Source organism: Zosterops lateralis (assembly GCF_965231275.1).
Source record: "Zosterops lateralis genome assembly, chromosome: Z".
NCBI classification, from domain to species: Eukaryota; Metazoa; Chordata; class Aves; order Passeriformes; family Zosteropidae; genus Zosterops; species Zosterops lateralis.
In genome coordinates this window covers 27,132,462-27,152,035 of record NC_139800.1, presented here as the reverse complement: position 1 = coordinate 27,152,035, position 19,574 = coordinate 27,132,462, and the positions used below count along the sequence as shown (strand labels likewise).

At 44.3% G+C, this 19,574-nt stretch overlaps 1 protein-coding gene across 4 annotated transcripts in view; it reads right to left on the bottom strand.

Annotated features, from left to right (window-relative positions):
* The window catches only part of SETBP1 (SET binding protein 1), a 268,589-nt gene that overhangs the window by 134,630 nt on the left and 114,385 nt on the right, over positions 1-19,574 (bottom strand). For all 4 annotated transcript variants that reach the window (XM_083883743.1, XM_083883744.1, XM_083883746.1 and 1 more), the window contains one exon: positions 9,397-9,468. In XM_083883743.1, coding sequence (XP_083739869.1) covers positions 9,397-9,468 — 72 coding nt within the window. The remainder of the gene's footprint in view (positions 1-9,396; positions 9,469-19,574) is intronic.

The window sequence follows — 19,574 nt, the reverse complement described above, 5'->3', positions numbered from 1 at the left end:
TTTAGCTCAAAAGGGACAATCCATGTAAACTAGCAACTATTGAGTTTTAGTAACACAGTCCATTCTGTTGATTATTCATGGAGAGTACTGAAGAGAAAATGTTTCAAGGCTTCAGAAAGATTTTTACTTTTTTTACTTGGAGAATGACATATCCTGGTATTTCAGCACTACAGACACCTGCTGATAGTATTGCAAAACAGGACATTCTTGAGGTTTCAAGAAAACAGGCACAAAAAAGAGAATCTTGTTATCAAGTAAAATATCTGAAGATTCTGGGCTGGAGTGCGTTGTTTTCTCTGACTTCTAAAAGTGTCACATCCTCAAATTCAAGTGAGCAGATGGCTGCTAGAAACACTCTGAAACCAGCAAGCTGCTTGCCTTGGACACATTATTTTGGTGTCTCGACCCCTTGACTCTCTCATGGATTTTTATTTCATTTGGGTTTGATCCAAGGTGATTGGAGAGGATTTTAAAGTCACCAATGACCTCTGAACTTCAATGATAGCATTTTGGGGCATTTTACCTTCAAGAAGAGATAAGGGCAGAAATGGCCATATACTCACCATCCAATGGGAGCAAAAGGTATAATGACATAACTTGTGGTTTCAGTCACAGCTGAAGTAAGCTGCTGAGGCTGTACAGAGAAGAGGTGATATTGGTGGGGGGAGAAATGTTTTTTGCAACTATGGCACTACCTTTTTTTGCAACTATGGCACCACCTTTTTTTGCTGATACTACACAGCTACAGCTGATGACAACTTCAGCCCTACCTCCATGTTCTTCCATAGGAGCAACCCTGTCATACCTGTTCCTGGCTGAGTATTCTGAGTTTCTTGCCTCAGAAAGAGTGCAGAAATGTAATCTTTAATATGAAGTCAGGTCTTAGGAATTGCCAGTAGTTAAAGAGCCTTGCATTCATTTTCCTTGTAACTGTGACTGCTTTTCAATCCTGACCTTGATTGCTCCCAGCGAGAGATAATACAAATCTCATTTCTCAGGTAGACTTCCCAAGATGATGTCTTGAGCTTCATCTCACAGATGCTAAATGGCGTTTCATGGAGGAGATAAACTGAAGTTCTCTGATGAAGGATAATGTCGATAAATTTGCTCCTTGGGAGACAGGGGACAATGTGGGTAAAGGACACCTAGGAGAGAGAACTAAGCTGGCAGCACAGTGGGTCATGATGACACTGAATCATGATGAGGCCACCATCTCGAGGAGAAAAGCAAAGCATTGCAGAGGGTACAATTTCTTCTGATGCCCTCTTCCTAAGTCATGTGAAAGGAAAGATTTCTTTTTTCTTGCCTTACCCTGTCAGGGCTTCTCATGGAGTCCTTCCAACCATCTGAGGCTCCTACTTTTACACTTCGAACACCCTACACCTTTACCCTGCCAGAGTCATGGTGTGACCATTCCCTCTCAAATTTCCTACTTCACTCACTTATCCTCACCAAGATTATGCTTTAATCATGTCAGGGTTTCATATTTCCCATCATTCTTAATAAACTACAGGCACTTATTAAAAAATGGGAGCATCATCTAGTGCAGCTTCTGCTCAAACATAAGGGACAAGAACTACAGTATTCCTTTATAAAGAGATCAGTGACAACTAATTTTGGTGGGACGTAGATAAAATACTGATTTAATTTATCTGGATCTAGTAAAATCTGAAAAGAGCTTATAAGAAATCATGCCTATACCTCAGTTAACGAAATTCTGGGCTGCTTCTGGGAAGGCTGACAATTGTAAAACCAGTCTGCCAAACTTTTATTCACAGCTGCATTGCAAAGTCATTACAGATATGACAAAACCCATCAAACTCACAGAGGTGTGCGTGAACACACATGTGAGAATGCGGAGCACCACATTTGCTCCCTCCCAAGGCAACCTGGCAGCTCAGAGGGGACAGGAGAACAAGGAACAGATGCCTTTGATGCTGCCAGCAATACTCAACTTTGCAGGACCATTTTTCCCCACCTGAAAACTTGAATCTGAAATCACCTCTGCAAGAAAACCATATGAGCTTTCACTATTGATGGTGCTCCCAGTGCATGGAGGGGGCTGCCAGAGGCCTCAGGCCATCCATTCACAGACCATCTCACCCTTCCCACAGCACCACAAAATGGTTTGAGTTGAAAGGGACCTTAAAGATAATTTAGTCCAGCCCCTCTACCATGGGCAGGGACACTTCCCACTAGATCAGAGTGCTCTAAGCCTTGTCCAACCTGGGAACACCTCTAGGGGTGGAGCAGCCACATCTTTGCTTGATGCCCTGTGCCAGGGCCTCTCCACCCTCACAGCCAGGAATTCCTTCCCAACATCCCATCTAACCCTGCCCTCTGGCAGTGGGAAGCCATTTCCCCTTGTCCTCTCACTCTAGGCCCTTGTCCAAAGTCCCTCTCTAGCTCTCCTGGAGCCCTTTAAGGCACTGGAAAAGGTTCTAAAATCCAGGACACTGATTATTTTGGCTGGCCAGGCTGCCTGCTGTGCCCTTAGAGATGGACACTAGGGTTGATGCAGATTGTTTTCACTGGTGCTCTTTGCATCTGGTTTGCTGCACTAAGAAACCACAGAAGGCTAAAACAAATCTATATGCACCTTATCTGCTGGTCACCTGTTCCCCGATCACCTTGTGTTTATAGTTGTGTACGTTATGACATAGGGAATGAGGGTGAGCATAAAATATTTTTTCCCTAGGGAATAGCGATTTTCAAGTGGTTACTCTGCAGGTAAAAAAGCAGGGTGCTGGCAAGTAATGCTTGCAAAGTTTGATGCCTTGATTTCTGTTGTGTGGATCAATATTAATAGCAATATAATATTTCCAGAGGTGGCAGAACTATTGATTATTTGGTATGTAGCAGTTCATTTATACTTGAGAGCAAACTGGGACACTAAAACAACAAATGTGCAGTTGTTAAAAGGCAAAACAGGACACTGAGTTTCAGTGACACAACTGGGATATCACTTCCTTTGTCTAAAATGGAACATCTTTAACATGTCAAAAGTATAATTTACTTATCTGACTTACTGCCGTACCTGGGGAAAACACCTTTTCCCCTGAAACCTGCAGATTAAGGTCGCGTTTCCAAATATGTGCAATATATAATCAATAATTTCATCCCCACTGCGACCAAACACTTCAGGTATTCTTGAAGGGAAAATGTTTTGTTTGATATGTTTAAACAAGTATTAAATCAGATTGCCTTGTGCATGAGAAGATTTCAATGAAAGAAAAGGTAGTGAAACATTACACTGTGGTTGCAGAAGCTGAGCCCAAGTTCTTTCTTTTCAATGAAGTTTTTAACTTAGTGAGAAAAAACAGATACCTGTATCTATGTAAGTGTAAATATATTTTGATAGGGTGAACTCAAAATAAGACTTTCTCTATTAAACAAAGGGTTTATCTACATTTGAAAGACATAAGGCTGTATACTTCTATGATATCCTTCTTTATTATGTGTAAGTCTACAATTGTCTCCTAGGGACACATTTAACTAACAGGGATTAAACTGTTGAAAGCAAATTATATAGAACACCTATCCTATGGCTGAAACTTACTGAAAAAGAAACCCCCTCATGGTAAGGGAGAAAAAAAAAAAAAAAAACTGAAAAAATGGGTGACATTCCCTCTTTCAGGAAAGAGCTCTTTCTGGTGGTGCCTCCCCTCTCCCACTGCTGACAAATGGAGTTTAGAGTGAAGGAGTCCAGTTTCTCAGTTGGGCCTGAGCCTTTTCAGCCAGCAGTAATTAAATGTGCCCAGAAATATTCCCAGGCATGGAGTCCAACTGGCACAGAGAGATTTGTACCTCTGCTCACAGTCGTGTCTTAACTTTCCTAGTATAGCAGCTTAATGCAAACAGCTCACAGGGATCCATGCTAAGGATGATTTAGGAGCTTGCTAGTTGGACCAAAAGTGTGCTGAGAACTGGTTTAGTACTTTGACTATACCCAGTTACATTCCCATGAACGTTCCCAGATACTGCTTAACTTGCTTAAGTTATTGTGTGACATATTTCTTTTCCTGATCAAGATTACTTTCCAGCCAGAAGAAGGGAATTGTATGGCTGTAAATATGGTTATGACAATAGTACTTCTGCTGGTTCATGAAATCATTTTTACTCAACAGGATGCATGTTTACTGCTGTCTGGAATTTAAGAATCTTTGCAAGGAACCAGATGTGGTGTGATTAAAGTGAAAAAAAGTATTATGCGTGGACAGATGAACATCATAAACAAATCACTGTCCTCCTTATCCCATTGCATATCATTGACATCTGCCTGATACTACATTTTCAAAATCTGCCACTTTAAATTGCTTGCCCCCCAAAAAGCATCCCACCTCAAGTACTTGCCATATGCTCTAACTGTGTACATTGGTGTGCTGGTTTTGTCTGGGGCAAGGTTCATTTTCTTCCCAATGGCTGTTACAGGGCTGTGTTTTGGGTTTGTGCTGAACACAGGGTGGATAACACAAGATGTTTTTGTTATTGCTGAGCAGGGCTTGCACAGAGCCAAGGCCTTTTCTGCTTTTTGCACTGCCAGGCTGGGGAGGGGATGGGGGAGCTTCGGAGGCTGGGAGGAGACACAGCCAGGAGAGGTGACCTCAAGTGACCACAGGGATGTTGCAGACTATGTGACATCATGCTCAGTATATAAAGTGGGGGGAAGAAGGAGGAATGGGGGATATTTGCAATGGTGGTGTTTGTTTTCCCAAGCCACTGTTACATGTGATGGTTTCTGGCTCTCTGGAGATGCCTGAACACCTGCCTGCCCATGGAAAGCAGTGAATTAATTCTCTTTTTTGCTCTGCTGCTACATATGGCTTTTTCTTTCCCTGTTGAACTGTCTTTATACCAACCCATGAGTCTTCCAGCTTTTACCCTTCCAATTCTCTCCCTGATCTTGCTGGTCAGGGAGTGAGTGAGGGACTAAGAAGGGCCTGTTGTGGTTAAACCATGACAACTGGGATACCATTAATGTCCCATAGTAACTTTCCGTCCTGATCTGCAAATGGCAGAGCAAGTCTGTTTTTATTGATTTCTCTGAATTACAAGAAGCTGAATGCAAGCTCTTTACTTCAAGAAGAATTGATTTTATCAAGGCAAGGCTATCTAGCAGAAGGTAAAACAGCATTAATACAATCTCAAAGCAAGAGGGAAGATCTTGGTACTCTGTCACCCAAACTTTGGCACCCACCCTCCTACAGCTCATGGGGACTCATGGCAGAGCAGGGAGGAAGAGGAAAGAGTTCATGCCTACACTCTCTTCACCACACACACCACAAAGCCTTCCCAGTGAAAAGATCTCAAAGCTGCCATCAGAAACTCTTATTTTGATATGGGAGCTGTTCAGAGGAATGCATCCCTTTGAATGGTTTAGCTCATGACACTTCTAACAATCACCTGTGCAGCAACCCACTCATGGTTTTCAGATGAAGCTTGGGAGGGAGTTCCTTATCCTGGTGAGCCAGCTGTATTTCAGCAATGGCACTTTTTTTGTGGACAGCACCAAGGCTGCCATCCACCTTTTGCCGTTTTGCCTGTCTTTCTCAAAGCAAAGATGGTGCAGCCCTGTGTAAGGAGTTGGTGTCACCTCCTAGCTCGTGTTTGGACACCTTTGTGGCCCTGGAAGGAGAGCTAAAAGGCACCATGTGAGCTAACAGCCTTGATGTTTCATTGTGGCTTCCTGACTCAGGAAGCAATAATGCCAGGAGGATGGCAAATTCCTTCATGCCAGCAGAATCTAATGCCTTATGACCCTGCGACCAAGTGCAAAAGGCAGGAGGAGTGGTAAGCCCAGCATGCACCTACTTGAAGAGGCTGGGGGAGATGAGAGAGAGGAGACAGTGTCCTGCTGTGCGCTTCTCCCACCTCTATATTTTCAAAGAGTTTCCACAAGGCTGTGGTAGCTACTGCTCTCCACACCTGGTGCATCATCATCTCCACTACACTAGTGGTTTGGGATTATCACACTGCCAGCCCTTCTTCTTCCTGACACTGAAATGAGCAGCTTGTTTGGCTTCAGGAGGTTAAAAAAAAGTGTACAACTTGGACACCTCTGTTCTGACAATGTACAAGGATGATGCTGCATAGCCCATAACCAGCATGGGCTGCCCCAGCATATAATCATGCTCAGGAAGACCAGAGCTTGATTCCACACCCATGCGTCTGCCCCTTTTCCTTCCAAAAGGGATGACTGCACCTGAGTCAAGCTTTGGCACAACTGTTAGTGATGTGCAGAGTCAGCAGTGAATGGGCAACTGATTGACTGACTGATTGACATGTTTGATTTTCAAGGAGGCGGCAGATTCCTCTTGGCCATTAAGATGAAAAGGAGGCAAATGCAAAGCTAGAGCAAAGTTTAAGGAGTAATTCTGCACAGGCAGGTAAGATAAAGTAAAAGTCATTCTTTTCTCTGTTTGGCCCTGTAAAATGAGAAATACTATCAGGACTATGCATTTTTTGAAACCTGCATTATTTCTTTTTTCCTTGGAAGGGTTGAAATAGATTTAAGCACTACTGTTATTATCTCTAAAATGACAGAGACATTTTTATGTGAGTTTCCCTTCACAGTCTGATATCCACATTCACTATGTGCATTCCTTTGTTTCGGGGACTGCAGCCCTCCTGTGGTCCAGGGACTCAAGGTTCATTTTGTGTTGCTCTTTCTGCCAAAATGGGGTTATTAGAGACAGAAGAAAATTGCAAGGTCACCCACAGCCTTGATAGAAACAGGAGGGTAGGAGAATATTAGGAAGAAACTATTAGCTCTAATATCCAGCTCTAATATCCATTTGGCAAACCTGAGTGTATTTGGATTGCCTATACCAGCATTTCACTCCCCTGCTTCCAAATTATTGCCCTGGTCCCAGCGATTAACCACCTGAATACACCCAAGAAGGATATTCACAGAAAAGATCTCATGATGAAAAGGCTATTCCTGGCCTTCTTTCCATCACATCATAATCTGTCCACTAATATGGCTTGAGATTTCAGCTGATCAAAAGGTCATAAGATGCTGCTGCTAAGTATCACTGTGTCTTGGTTCAGCCAAAGGCATTTTTACTCCATTCAACAGGCAGAGGAATGTAATAGCAAAGCTTTCAAATCTGCTTGTATAATAGATGAAGTCTTCTCTTTATGATATTATTCATCCTTCAGGGAATGACACCTGATAAATAAATCTCTAGGTCCCAGTGCATTTAAATAAAACAAAGGCAAATCATATCCCTGTGCACTGGAAATATAAAACTGCACATAAGAGTTCCCAATCTTCCACCACCTCCCTTGCTAAAAAAGCTATAAAGTGCTGCTCATCCTCAGATTCTCCCAAAATCAAAGGAGTCCAAATCTCTGAGTAAATTACAAAAAGCATGGTAATAACAGAGTAAGGACTTAAAGATACATAAATAATTTAGTCTAATGAAATGGTGAAACTTGCACCTTTTTGTCTTCATGCTAGTAAAAACTAGAAAGGTAAGAAAGAAGGGGTTTCAGCACATCAGTAGCAATAATGGAGTGAAAATGGGGGGAAGTCTAGTAAATGGGTCAGTGTGTTTCCCAGGGAATAACACTAGGGGGGACAATTTTCAAGCACCCTGGGATAAATAAAACACTGAACCACATCCGACCCAACACCATGACTTGGCCCAGCTGGTCACCATTGAACTGGTGGCAACTGGTCCATGTGATGCCAGTCATTACCTCCAGCAGCAACTGCAGCCACTTCTCTGGCCATCCTGCTTCTAAACCTCTCTCAACATGGGCAGGGATCACTGCCCAAAACAGCAGGGAGGGAGGGCACCACTGCCAAGAGCCACCTGCCACCTGAAGCCCCTGTCTAGCGGGTCTGCAGAGATACTTCCTGCCAGTAATACCATTGGGAAACTGTTTTGTGTTTCCAGCACACCTGATGTGTTGCCACAAACAAATTAAATCCCAGACTATCCGCTCACTCTTTGGCTTTCCAGAGCTCTGTATCAGGACCAACAGTTTCTTTAACTGCAACTGGCAGTCATTTTGCTCCTCTCCATGCTTTCAAAGCTGAGAGCAATCGAAGATTAGGAGAAAAAAATCATGACTATTTTTCCCTAAGAAGAAGCACTGGTAATAGGCTTCAGGAAAAATCTTTCTAACTGCAAGTGATAAGCATAGACTGTGTGAAGGTTGACAGGTCTGATTATAATTATCATTGCAAGGGAACTAGCACTAACCTCCCTTCTGACAATTCCTGGAAGGGAATATGCAAGTGAATTATCATAAACAAAATCACTGCAAGTAGAGTTGTCTTTCTCTGGGAAACTAAACAAGATCCAGGTTTGGGGGCAAGAAAAAACCCAAGCCTTAAGAATTTATTAAAGTTTATCCTGATAGAAAATGACACTTGATCATATATTTAAGTTTTGCTGACTTCAGAATGATGGGAGTAAAAGAATCAAGTGGAACATACGAAGGGTAGGATGGAGTCATACATGCAAGAGGTGTTTGGAAATAAAGGATATATTCTGAAACTACACTTGAACAAGGAGTCCCAGAGAGGATGTTGGTTCAGATTGAGATAAATATTCAAAACTAAGAAAAAAATCCAAGCCCTCTCGTGCCAAACTTTCCCCCCTCCTCACATTTTAGTAAGAAAGCCAAACAAAACCAATACAAGTCTCTTCAAATTGCTTCTATCCATAGACATCCTTACTTTGCATCTATACATTAACTGAAATACAATGGCATCAGCTTTCAGCAGGGTTGTGAGGTAGACAGGATAGGGAGTATTCCCTCAAGATCATCCTCTCCTGACCTTTCTGTTTTCTTTGATGGCATTTCACTTTTATTAGTCTGCATTTTTTTTGGCATTTTTTCACTCCATTTCCATTGGAAACTTGGAAACAGAGTAGTTTGGGCAACCTTGACTGAAAGTAGCACTACCCTAGCTTTTTCTTTCTGAAAACAGGAAATAGACCTTAATAGGGACTATAACTGCATAGGAAATGAAGAGAAGAGCCTCAGAGTCAAAAGCAGTTCTAAGAGTTTCATTCTCATTATATCTCAATGGAGTGGAGCAAATAAATTGTGCAAGGAGACATATGGAAGCTCACTATGCAAATAGCCTATTTAAGGCTCTAACTTCCTAATTAGGTCCTGGTGTCAGGAGGATGGTAACAATTATTCACACATAGATCATTTGGAAGGAATATAAACTGTTCTAAAACCCAAACCATCATAATGGCATGCATTAAAAGAAACCCAAATTAACATTTTAGACTCATTTGCTTAGTGTTTGGACTATCAGTTTCTGTGATATACATAGCTAAATTTTGTGTCCAACATTGTAAAATTGTGTTTGGAAAGGGAAAAGGATGAAACAAAAATCATCACAGCCATATATGCCCTTGTTCTTACCTTGTTCACTGATTTCGTTGCTGGACTCTGCACAGGGAACCCACACTCTCTTCCCAAATTCTTCATCTGACTCTGTGGTGTTTCCCAGAGCAAAGAGAAAAAAAGAAAACCTTAATTGTAGGGATGACTGTAGAAAATGATCACAAATATTTGGAATTTTGCTCTGCCCTTTTGATTTCCTTAGATGTTTCAGTATGACCACTACCACCACTTGCCAGCTGGGGGTCTGTGAGCACCCAGTGGTGGGATCTACCCTCGGTCACTCATAGTTCTGTAGGGCCCCTCAAGTTTCCCCTTATCCCACAAAGATGTGCAAGCTTTCCCTCCCAAGTGTCCCTTGTAAGCATGTTGGCATGATAGAGCCACCACAGCTCTTCCGGCAGCTGTGGGGGACACAATGTGCTGTGATCTCAGGGAGTGGTGCCGTGCATTCCTCTGACAACCTGTGCTAGAAAAGCTTGGGAAAAGAGCATAAAGGTGTCACAAGAAGCCAACCTGCTTGGTTTGTATAAGAGTTAACGTAGAGAGCTGAAGCCAAGGATTACCACATTGCAAAACCATTTAAAACAGAGTAAGTGCTTGTGATTCAACAATGTGAGTACCGCGAACCTGCTCTGCACTGTGCTTTGGTACTTCTGGTATGAAAATGAAGTTTTCCTCTCCCCTTCCTCCCCTCCCAGCTCCTCTCCTCTTTGTCCACCTCTCCAGCCCTACACACAAAAGTGAAATATTTCACATTTTCACCTATGGTGATGCAGATCAGGGAGTGTTTGCTTTGCTTTGCTTTGCTTTTCACTGATTTTGCCAAAGGCATCCTTTTACGCATCAGTCTGTGCAAAGATAATAGGTGACACAATTGTCTATAACTGGAATCAGCAATAAATCAACCATCTGCCACTCCCGGGGTCTGAGATTAACCCAGCTACTGGACCGTGACTGCAAAGCATTTGCACATTTAGATTACAGAAATGTGAGGTTACAGGTCCAATAAAATAAAACTCCAACTGGGGAAAGTGTGGGGAGAAGGAATGGAAGACAGCCTCAGAAGAGCCTTTTAGATTCACCTTTCCAGACACAAGTCACCTCATAACAACTACAAGTAGACAATGTTTGTCGTTATAAAGTGCTAAAAGGATGAAAAATTTGAAGGAAGCAACTTGAGACACAATAGGCATCACATTTTCGGAGAATGCATCCAAAGACACTTCTTTAAGACAGAGAGAAATAAAGACAAAAAACCTACAGCTGCCATGTCAAAGCCTTCCCTCCCTGGCAAGCATCACCAAGCTGCCCAGATGGGTGACTTGACCGCTTGGAAAGAAGAAGAGTAAAATTTTTGCCCTAGGATGGACAATATGCATTCCACAACCTCCCCTGTGGTCAAGATTTCAAGAAATGAAAGAGGTCTACCTACTGAAATAACAAGGTTTGTGAAGGTTTGTTGCTCCCAGTTCTCCTTGAATAATGAACACTGTTTTACTGCTGTGCACACATGGATGCTGTCACTCCACATTACTACCTATCCATGTCTTTGGGATCCTCTCTAAAGCCTGATGGGATATTTGATATTTCAGTTATTTGATAATTGAAGTATTTGAAATCTGAAGAAGTTTAAATCAGAAGTAAATACAAGCTGGCTCCAGATCTAAAAGCATGAGCAATGGTCTGTACACTGTGTGGTAGGTCAGGACAAGAACCAATGTCTCCTCTTGTCAGGTTGATAGGCTTTAACCCTCACTTTCTCTTGCAGGTTAGAATCCCACAGATCCCTGAGATTCCCATCCTCACATATCTCAGGTTAAAAAGAGGAGGTTCTGACCAGAGGACAGGTGTAGCTGCAGCCAAAAATGTCAGCAAGAAATCTGGAAAATTCTGGAACATTTCACCTACAAGAAAAGACTGACACATTATAATTGATCAGTCTGGAGAAGAGAGGATTCCAGGGAGATCTTGAACATCTGTCCATACTTAAAAAGGCTCCAGAAGAGCTGGAGAGAAACTTGGGACAAGGACATGAAGTGACAGGAGAAGGGGGGATGGTTTCACACTGCCAGATAGGGATAGATGGGATATTGGAAATAAATTTTTGGCTTTAGGATGGAGAAGCCCTGGCACAGGTTGCTCAGAGAAGCTGTGGCTGCCCCATTCCTGGAAGTGTTCCAAGGCTGGAGGGGGCTTGGAGCACTCTAGTCTAGCAGGAGGTGTCCCTGCCCACGGAAAGGGGTGTAACTGCATCAGTTTTAAGGTTCATTCCAACACAAACCATGCAAGGATTCTGTGATTCTATAAAATTCAGGCAAGGTCTGCATGGTGTGTGCCTGGTGGGGATGGTATTTCAAAACAACTCAACTCATGACATCCAAAGAGCATGCACATTTTTTCAGAAAACCTGTATGTTTAATGCGTGTCCTTTATTCAGAGAAAACAGGTAGGATTGGGTGGAAGATACAAGAATACACTCCAGGTTCTTTGGCCAACCCTCTGGTTGATATTTCTTTTCCATAGTGAAGAAACCAAGGTTTCCTGGGCCAAGCGCTGCACACCCTGCAGTCGTAACAAAGGAAAAGAGCAACAAGAAATGGCAGTGCCTTCTCTGCACAAGCCCAAGTTGAACTGCAGCAAATATAGGGTACTAAAGCACAGCTGAGAGGTGAGAAAGAGCAAGGGATCAGCTGCTTTATCCACCCTACTCCATACAAAATCTGCTGGCATCAACTTAGAAATGAGTATCACCTCCAACAGCATTAATTTGGGACAGAGCATTTGATCCTCCAGAGGAAGGATTATTGATCTGTAATGAGTTGTGAGAGGAGCATGCTACACCAACACCTTTAAGTCTGCCTGAATTCCCCCCTATTCATCACAGTATTTCCAAAAGCCTTTTCTGGGCAGGGGTAGGTTCTCCCAAACCAGGTCTACATGTCTGAAACCAAAGGTGAGGTTTGAAGTGGTTTGAATGTGTACTAGGGCATGGTTTTCAGGTGAGAAAGAGGTCACAGGGATCATCCCACGCCTGAGACTACAAAATGGGCCAACCTAACAACCCAATAATCCACAAGCTTCTGAGATGCAGCAAGCTAATGAGGCTCTGCCCCTGCTTTAGAAAGGTCTCCTTGAACTTGACCTGCTGACTATGTGAGGGCTAAAACTGCTGTTCTAACAGGATCTAGACCTGTTTTCAAAACCAGAGACTGGGGCTTTCCCCTTCTCCAGTCTCTAATTTCTTAATGACAACCCAAAACTTCAAATACAAATTCCTGAATGATCTGAAAAGGGGAGGGGGAAATATCTTTTCACTTTAACTACTGAACAACTACAAGGTAATAATTTTTAAAATCTACAATATAATATATACAAATCAAAACTCTATTAAAAAAGAAGTGGTTTGTTCTGGTTTGGTTTGGTTTTTTCCTTGCCTGTGAATGGAATGACAAGGTGATCAGCACAAGACAAAATCTCCTCTTTCAGACAGAAATCACCACAGAACTTCAGCCCTTGCAAACTCCAGTTTCTTGCAAATTAACCAACATTGCAAAATTATGCCGTTTCAGCCCTATGAGTTTGTTTGTTTGTTTGTTTGTTTTATGCAGACAGGTTTTTGCAGGAAGGGGCTTTTGCAACGCAAACAGCGCCACTGCACAAACCAGGAGCTGAGCTGAGCCCTGGAGCAGCTTGGAAGTTGCCTCATCTCCCAGCAAATGAGAAACGGAGAGAAACACCGACGCAGGCGACGCTGCACCTTGCAGCAGAGACTCCTGTGTCCTACAAGTAACCTTGCATTGAGATACAGAGCCACAACAGCAGCCTTATGGGTACAGTGAGGAGGAGGAGGAGGAGGAGGAGGACAGCGACTAGGAGGGGAAGGGCAACAGGAAAACAGTCAGAAAACTCCCTGAGAGTCTTCTTTTTCTCCTTAGGAAAAAAAAAAAAAAAAAAAAATCCCTCCCCGATACAGAGATGGAAGGAGAGGATGAGCCCCTTTACACTCCAAGTCCTCAGCAAAGATTCCCTCCCTTTTGAATATCACTGGGGGTGGGGGGAAGCTGGAGGAGAAAAGGGTCGCATTTAAAAGGCGAAGGGGAAGCAGGGAGGAGGGAGGACACTCCTCAGCCTGGCCAGTGGCCCCACGGTCTCAGTCATTCTCATTCTTGACACGTTTCCCTGCTCTCCAGCACAGCCCAGCTTCGAAGTATTAGTGTGGCGCAGAGTGCCATTTTCGAGTCGCTGCGGCTCCTTCTTGGCACCGGTTCAGCTTTTTGTCTTGCTTTCTCCTCCGAGCGCCCAGCGGAGGGAGGAGGAAAGAAAAGAAGCAAATAAAGCCCCGCCGCTTGGCTGCCGGGGCTGTCAGAGTCCCCGCAGCACCCCCGGGCCTGCCTGCGGCACCCCACACCTGCCCGGCCCGCTGCCAGCCAACCCCCCGGGCAAACATGAACCTCCTTGCACCTCCACGGCAGCCAGTTCACAGCCTCCTTCCCCCGCTCCGCCGCCACCCCTTTTCATCGCGCTCTTCTTTGTACTCCTCTAAATTTTTCTAGCCAAGCGTTACAACCTTCCACCCTCCCTTCCTCCTCCATACCCAGCCCTCCCGCCTCCTCCTCTCGCATCGGCAGAAAGGATCGTGGCGTGGGTGCCGATGCCCCGGCATCTCCCCAGCCTGCGGAGCCCCTGCACCACAACGAGCCCGGCAGGTCCGGTCCGGCTCAGAGCTGCCCCAGCGCTTGCTCCAGGGCGCACAGCTGTGTGCACACACGTGTGACGGGGCAGACATGCTCTGGACCCCTTGGCATTGCTGCAAACACAAGCCTGAGTTTGGCAGCCGAGTCCCTCCTCCTGCTTGTGGGGCCGGGAGGAAAGTAGAGGCAGAATAACAAGGGAGGGACACTATTTCATGTTTTTGGGCAACCCAAACATGGCACTGAGCTCTTCCACCAACAACTTCTCAGCCTGCTGTGCTGGCAACAAGCTGCTGGTTCCAGCCTGGCACCAGCTTTAATTTGTTTTTCTCTCCTCTTAAACGCCCTCCTCCCAAATATTTTTTTTTTCTTTTTTCTTTCTTTTTCTTTTCCCTCATAAGTTTGTTTTGTGGGTTTTTTTCTTCCTTATTTCCCTCTTAGCTTTTCTATAGGGACAAGGCTGGTCCGTATGCTTGCCACCTTCCCTGTCACAGAACCTGAGGGAGCAGCATGAAATTGTGTCAGGCAAGGTATAGCCTGGATATCAGCAGGTTTTCTTCCCCAGAGGGTGATCAGGCACTAGAATAGGCACTCTAGGGCACTCAAGGCACCAAGGCTGTCAGAGAATTTGGAGAGCATTCTGAGGTACATGGTGGGATTCTTGGAGCTGGATTCTGTAATCCTTGTGAGTCTCCACCAACTCTGCATATTCTATGATTCCATGGAAGTCTGGGGGAGCTCCCTTCCATTCCCACCCACAAATCCAAAGCAGCATGTGTGGAAGGGGCACCAAAGGAAGCAATACATGATGCAATACTCAATGGACTAAGAACAGGAAAAAAAGCTCATCATATGTGCACACAAGAAGAATATTCTCTTCTCTGTGGAAGAGAAGGATAGAGTGAGAGATGCCCTTAAAGCAGAACACAACCCTTGGGCATGCCAAGATACACTAACCCCAGCCCCCTCCTCAATGGAGGGAGGAGTCAATTTTTGTTGGAAAGTAGAGAAAGACTGAGGCAAAACACATGTTCTCCATGGAAAGGACCCAAGAGAGCCAACTTCCAGCCAGTGATGTGGCTCCTATTAAACCAGAGTTTCAGACACTGACATATGCATGACAGAGATAAAGTGCTATCAAATACACCTTGTCTGATGCCTGAAGGAAAGCGATTTGTAGAAAAAATATAATAATGCAGGTTCTGGGAATGGCTTGTGAAGGACATGTCTCGGGTTTTGGTTTCTTTCGCCCGAGATTCCAGGCTGGTACTTTGAGCGGGCCTTTTTCTGCCCTCTGTGATCTCTGAAGGCTTTAAATCTGCATGAGAATGAAGTGGAGTCTCAAGGTCTTGGTTTTCTTGGTTTCTCGCGTTGTTTATTAATTCTTATCTCTCCAGTTCTTTGTGTCCGGCCAAGGTGTGTTCATAGCAGCTTGGACACGATGTGACTCCCCCCGTGATGGGAGGTCGCTCTGCTTTTATTCAGATAACTACGTATTTATTATTTACAATTTCATACCAATGCCCAGTAACTAGACTAGAAGGGTCATTTCTACTTTGACCCAATCGTATCAAACTACCTTGTGCCCATGTCACTGCAGAAGATGGATGCCAAGGGAGAAGAAGAAGGACTCAGGGTACCACCCTAATTCCTCCATCTTGTCCCCCAGTCAGCTCCATTCTAAAAATCCCCAAACTACAAAACTTTCTACCCGTTGATAAACTACACTACTGTCTGTTACACATTTGTGACTTGGAATTCTTCTCTCAATGTTGGAAGTTTTTCTCATGGACCAAAATCAAAGACTGTGTATTCCTGGGCTCTGCCAGGCAAACCCCCCTGCACAGACCCTTCTTTCTCAGGTCCCAGGCCCCTCTACCAAGGTCTGTGACCTTCCAGGGCACCCAGAGGGATGCCCTGGACTCTGACAGACATGGAGGGAGGAGAGATGTGCTGAGGATTTTATCATGGACGCTGGACTGTATTAATCTGGCTGGAGACTCAGGGCAGGTGACAGCCCCATATGCAGCCACTGGTGTCCCTGGAGCTTTTCATGAGACTGCCTGAATGGCTTTATCCACTGTGAAACATCAGGATTCCTTAGAAAACACAGGACTTAGAGGACGCTGAAACAGATGGGCACTCTCTCCCTGTGGCAAATCCCTCAGGAGACCCAACAGAAGTGCCAAAAAAAAGGCTGGTTCTTCTGAACATGTTCTGGTCACCTCAGGGAATAGCAAAGCAACTGGCTTGATATGGGGGTCGCAGAGGCAGAGTGGGAGGCAGGCTGCCAGGCAGACAGCATTCTCAGGTTGGTACAGACAAAACACCAGTGTCCTGAGCAGCTGCCTAATATGCAACTTGGCAAAATCTTTCCTGGCTTCGGATGAAGCAGAAATTGTGGGCTGGATTTGTAAACTCATCAGTTGGGGCTGACTTTTGCCTCCCTGGCCTGCAGAGATAGCACAGGAGGGGAGCAGAGGGCTGGGTGACACCTCTCTTGCTGCCAGGAGCCACATGGAGGAGCTGGTCCTCTGGCCACTACTAGCTGCTGAGTGGGGACCAGCTGATGGGCAGGTGCTGAAGTGGACTTTTAATAAGCAGAATGCCCTGCCATGACTGTGCTCACTAAGGGATGTGTGAGTTTGAGGATTTAAACCCAGCCTATCCCCTTAGGATCACCTCCACCACTGGGATGCATACTCGGTGTAGGGTCCCTCTTGGAGTTTCTCCAGGCCACCACAGCACAGCTGGATCTGGTTAGGTTGGGTGGAGTATTATCCAGGTAGGGCCACCAGATGCTCTCTTCTGAGCTGTGGTTTTACTGTCACAAGCTCTTTGCATAAAGATATCAGCACTGGCCATACTTCCTCCCAATGTCTAGTTCCAAAGCCAGCCAGTGACCATCTCAATGTTCTCTCCCATATGGTTTATATGTCTGATTTCTCTGTTTACTATCCTTGAGGCTTGGGGCAGATTTCTGCCCTTCCCTCCATCCCTTATTACTAAGTGCCAGCATTTGGCAAGGCAGAAAGGGTCCCTTATATGTGTCCATGGCAAAGAAGGCCTTGTCACCTCAGCTGGAGTCATCTGCAGAGGAACACCCCTGCCTGCAGGTATCATTGAAATGACTCCCATAGAGAGGCACTTTCAGATCCTTTGAGTCAAAAGGTGCTATAAATAAAAGATATTGCAGGCTATCAAGTTCTCAGTTGCAAACTGGAGTGGGAAGGAATGTTTTAGCATCCTTTTTCTGAGCACATTAACTCTTGGCAGACGTGATCATTCAGGTCTTTGCAGCAGAAAACTTCACACCATGTGAGGCATGTTGAGTCCACACACTTTATTTCCATTTTCAACAGCTCTAAAATCCATGCTGCCCCAATGCAATATCACCCCAAGTGCAGAGAGCACCCAAATATTGCATCGCTTTGGGGGTCGTGACACCGCATATACGCTCCATGATCATCTTTACCAGGAAAAACAGTCTTTGTCACTATAAGCTCACAACAGAGGGTGCCTGAAGATTTTTATAATTTTTATCAACTGGCTTCTGATGCTTCCCTTCCCAGGGTGAGCAAGCACTTTGTATCAATCTAGCTTGCTTTAGTGCAGTGACCCAGCGCTGTGCTCCGCCGCTGAAAGTTCAGGTCCCAGCTGTGGGGCTAAACTCCTGCTGACACTGTTCTGATTTCTCTGTCTCTGTCACCCATGCTGCCAGGGGAGGGGGAGGAGACACTGGATTTTTCCAGGCAGAAAAAATAAAAAAAGAGACAATCATGCAAAACACAGAGAGGATGTGGCAAAGGAGAAGGTGGAGGAAAACAATCTCGGTGTGTGCAGTGAGGCTGAGGAGAGGAAATCCTTTGGGTAGCACAGGGCACTTCGATCGCATTCTTTTTCTTCACAGAGGAGAAAATCTTGGCCAAGAGGCAATTCAATTGTTACAGGCAAAAAAAAAGCTTTTAGGATGCCTTGAAAGAACTTGTGTGTGTGAGCAACAACACAGAGAGATGCAGAGGAGAAAATCAGTATTAGTGATGGGTGAACTATGAAAGTTTGGGTGGTTTGTTTTGGATAAAGATCCCCACATGCAGACGCTTATATAAGGCCTTCAGTCTTCGGAGCAGGGCTAGAAGTCATTTAAGAACACACTCTTCTTGCATGACTTTCAGTATCTCTGAAAGCCATTGTCCATGCCAAAAATACAACAAAACCAGCTTGCTTTCTTCTTCTTTTATGCAGTGCTTTGGCTCATCTGCCTCTGATTTCAAGAAAAAAACCTAATCAAAAGGTTTTTAATTTGATGGCTGAACTGTACTACTTGAATTTGAAGCCATCCTTGTTCTTATGACTGCACAGGTACAAGAGAAATAAGGAAAAAAGCTTCTGTGATTCTATGGAAAACTTTCAGAGAAGGATCCATAAAAATCAGCAGAAAAAGAAGCTAGTGTTCCTAAGAAAGGATTACAAGCCTTGAGTTCTCCCACCTTAAGCAGACTACTTATCTGTAAACTGACTATTCTGCCATTAAATAACATAAGAGATCACAGCATTCCTGGTTCAAATAAGTCATGAAATACTATTAAGTCAATAAACCAAAAAAAGAACTTTGAAGAGACTCTTAGTTCCCCACTCAGTCTGCAAGTAGCCCTGATTTGACATAGAAGAGTTAAAGAAAACAGTCTGAACATGATCCAGTGCCCTTCAGTTTTCAGAAATCCAGGTGTGACTGAAGTAAATTAGCCTGGTGCTGTAGGAATAAATGCTGAATGGTGCTCTTTTGATGAAGTCCTCTGGCCAAACAAGGCTGCTGCAGGGCTGGGTTTGACCTCTGGCTGGATTTACACCAGGGTATGAGAGTTAATGCTGTTCAGTGTGTAGGGCAGGTTGAAATCAGGCTAGTGTGCTTCTAAGGATGTTCACCGCATGAGGGTTTAAAGCACATAGATCCACTTCACAATGCAGTAAAGGTTTTGCTGTTAGAGACTTGATGATGCTCTTTCCAAATTATTTTTTCTTGTCTTTTTCTCTGCCTTCACTGTTATTTATTAAATACTCAATCAATAATCTTCAGTTCACCCAAGTGGTTTAAAGACCAAGAATCATGTTTCTAGCTGGTCCAAATAAGGATAACTTAATCCAAGTCAACAGAAGCAATAGACAAAGTTAGAGGAAAACCCGTGACCAAGATTTTAAACCGCAGAGGCTTCCAAAACAAGAACACAGACTTCTAGACAGCACAGTACACATAGAGGCTAAGTATTTCCTCACTGAAGGTGATGGCATTTCTTGTGGGTGACCAAGACAGGTGCAGAAGGCCCAAGTTCCTATTCATGTCTCCATGTATGAATGGGGAGCAGCTCCATTAACTGTCACATGCTGTGCTCATAGTAAAATCTGTCCACTATGTCTTGCTGAATGCTGCAGGATGCTGATTTTTTTTTTTTTTTTCAAAACTTGGCTCTTGTGCAGATTCTTAGTTTACACAGTGGGAGAGAGAGA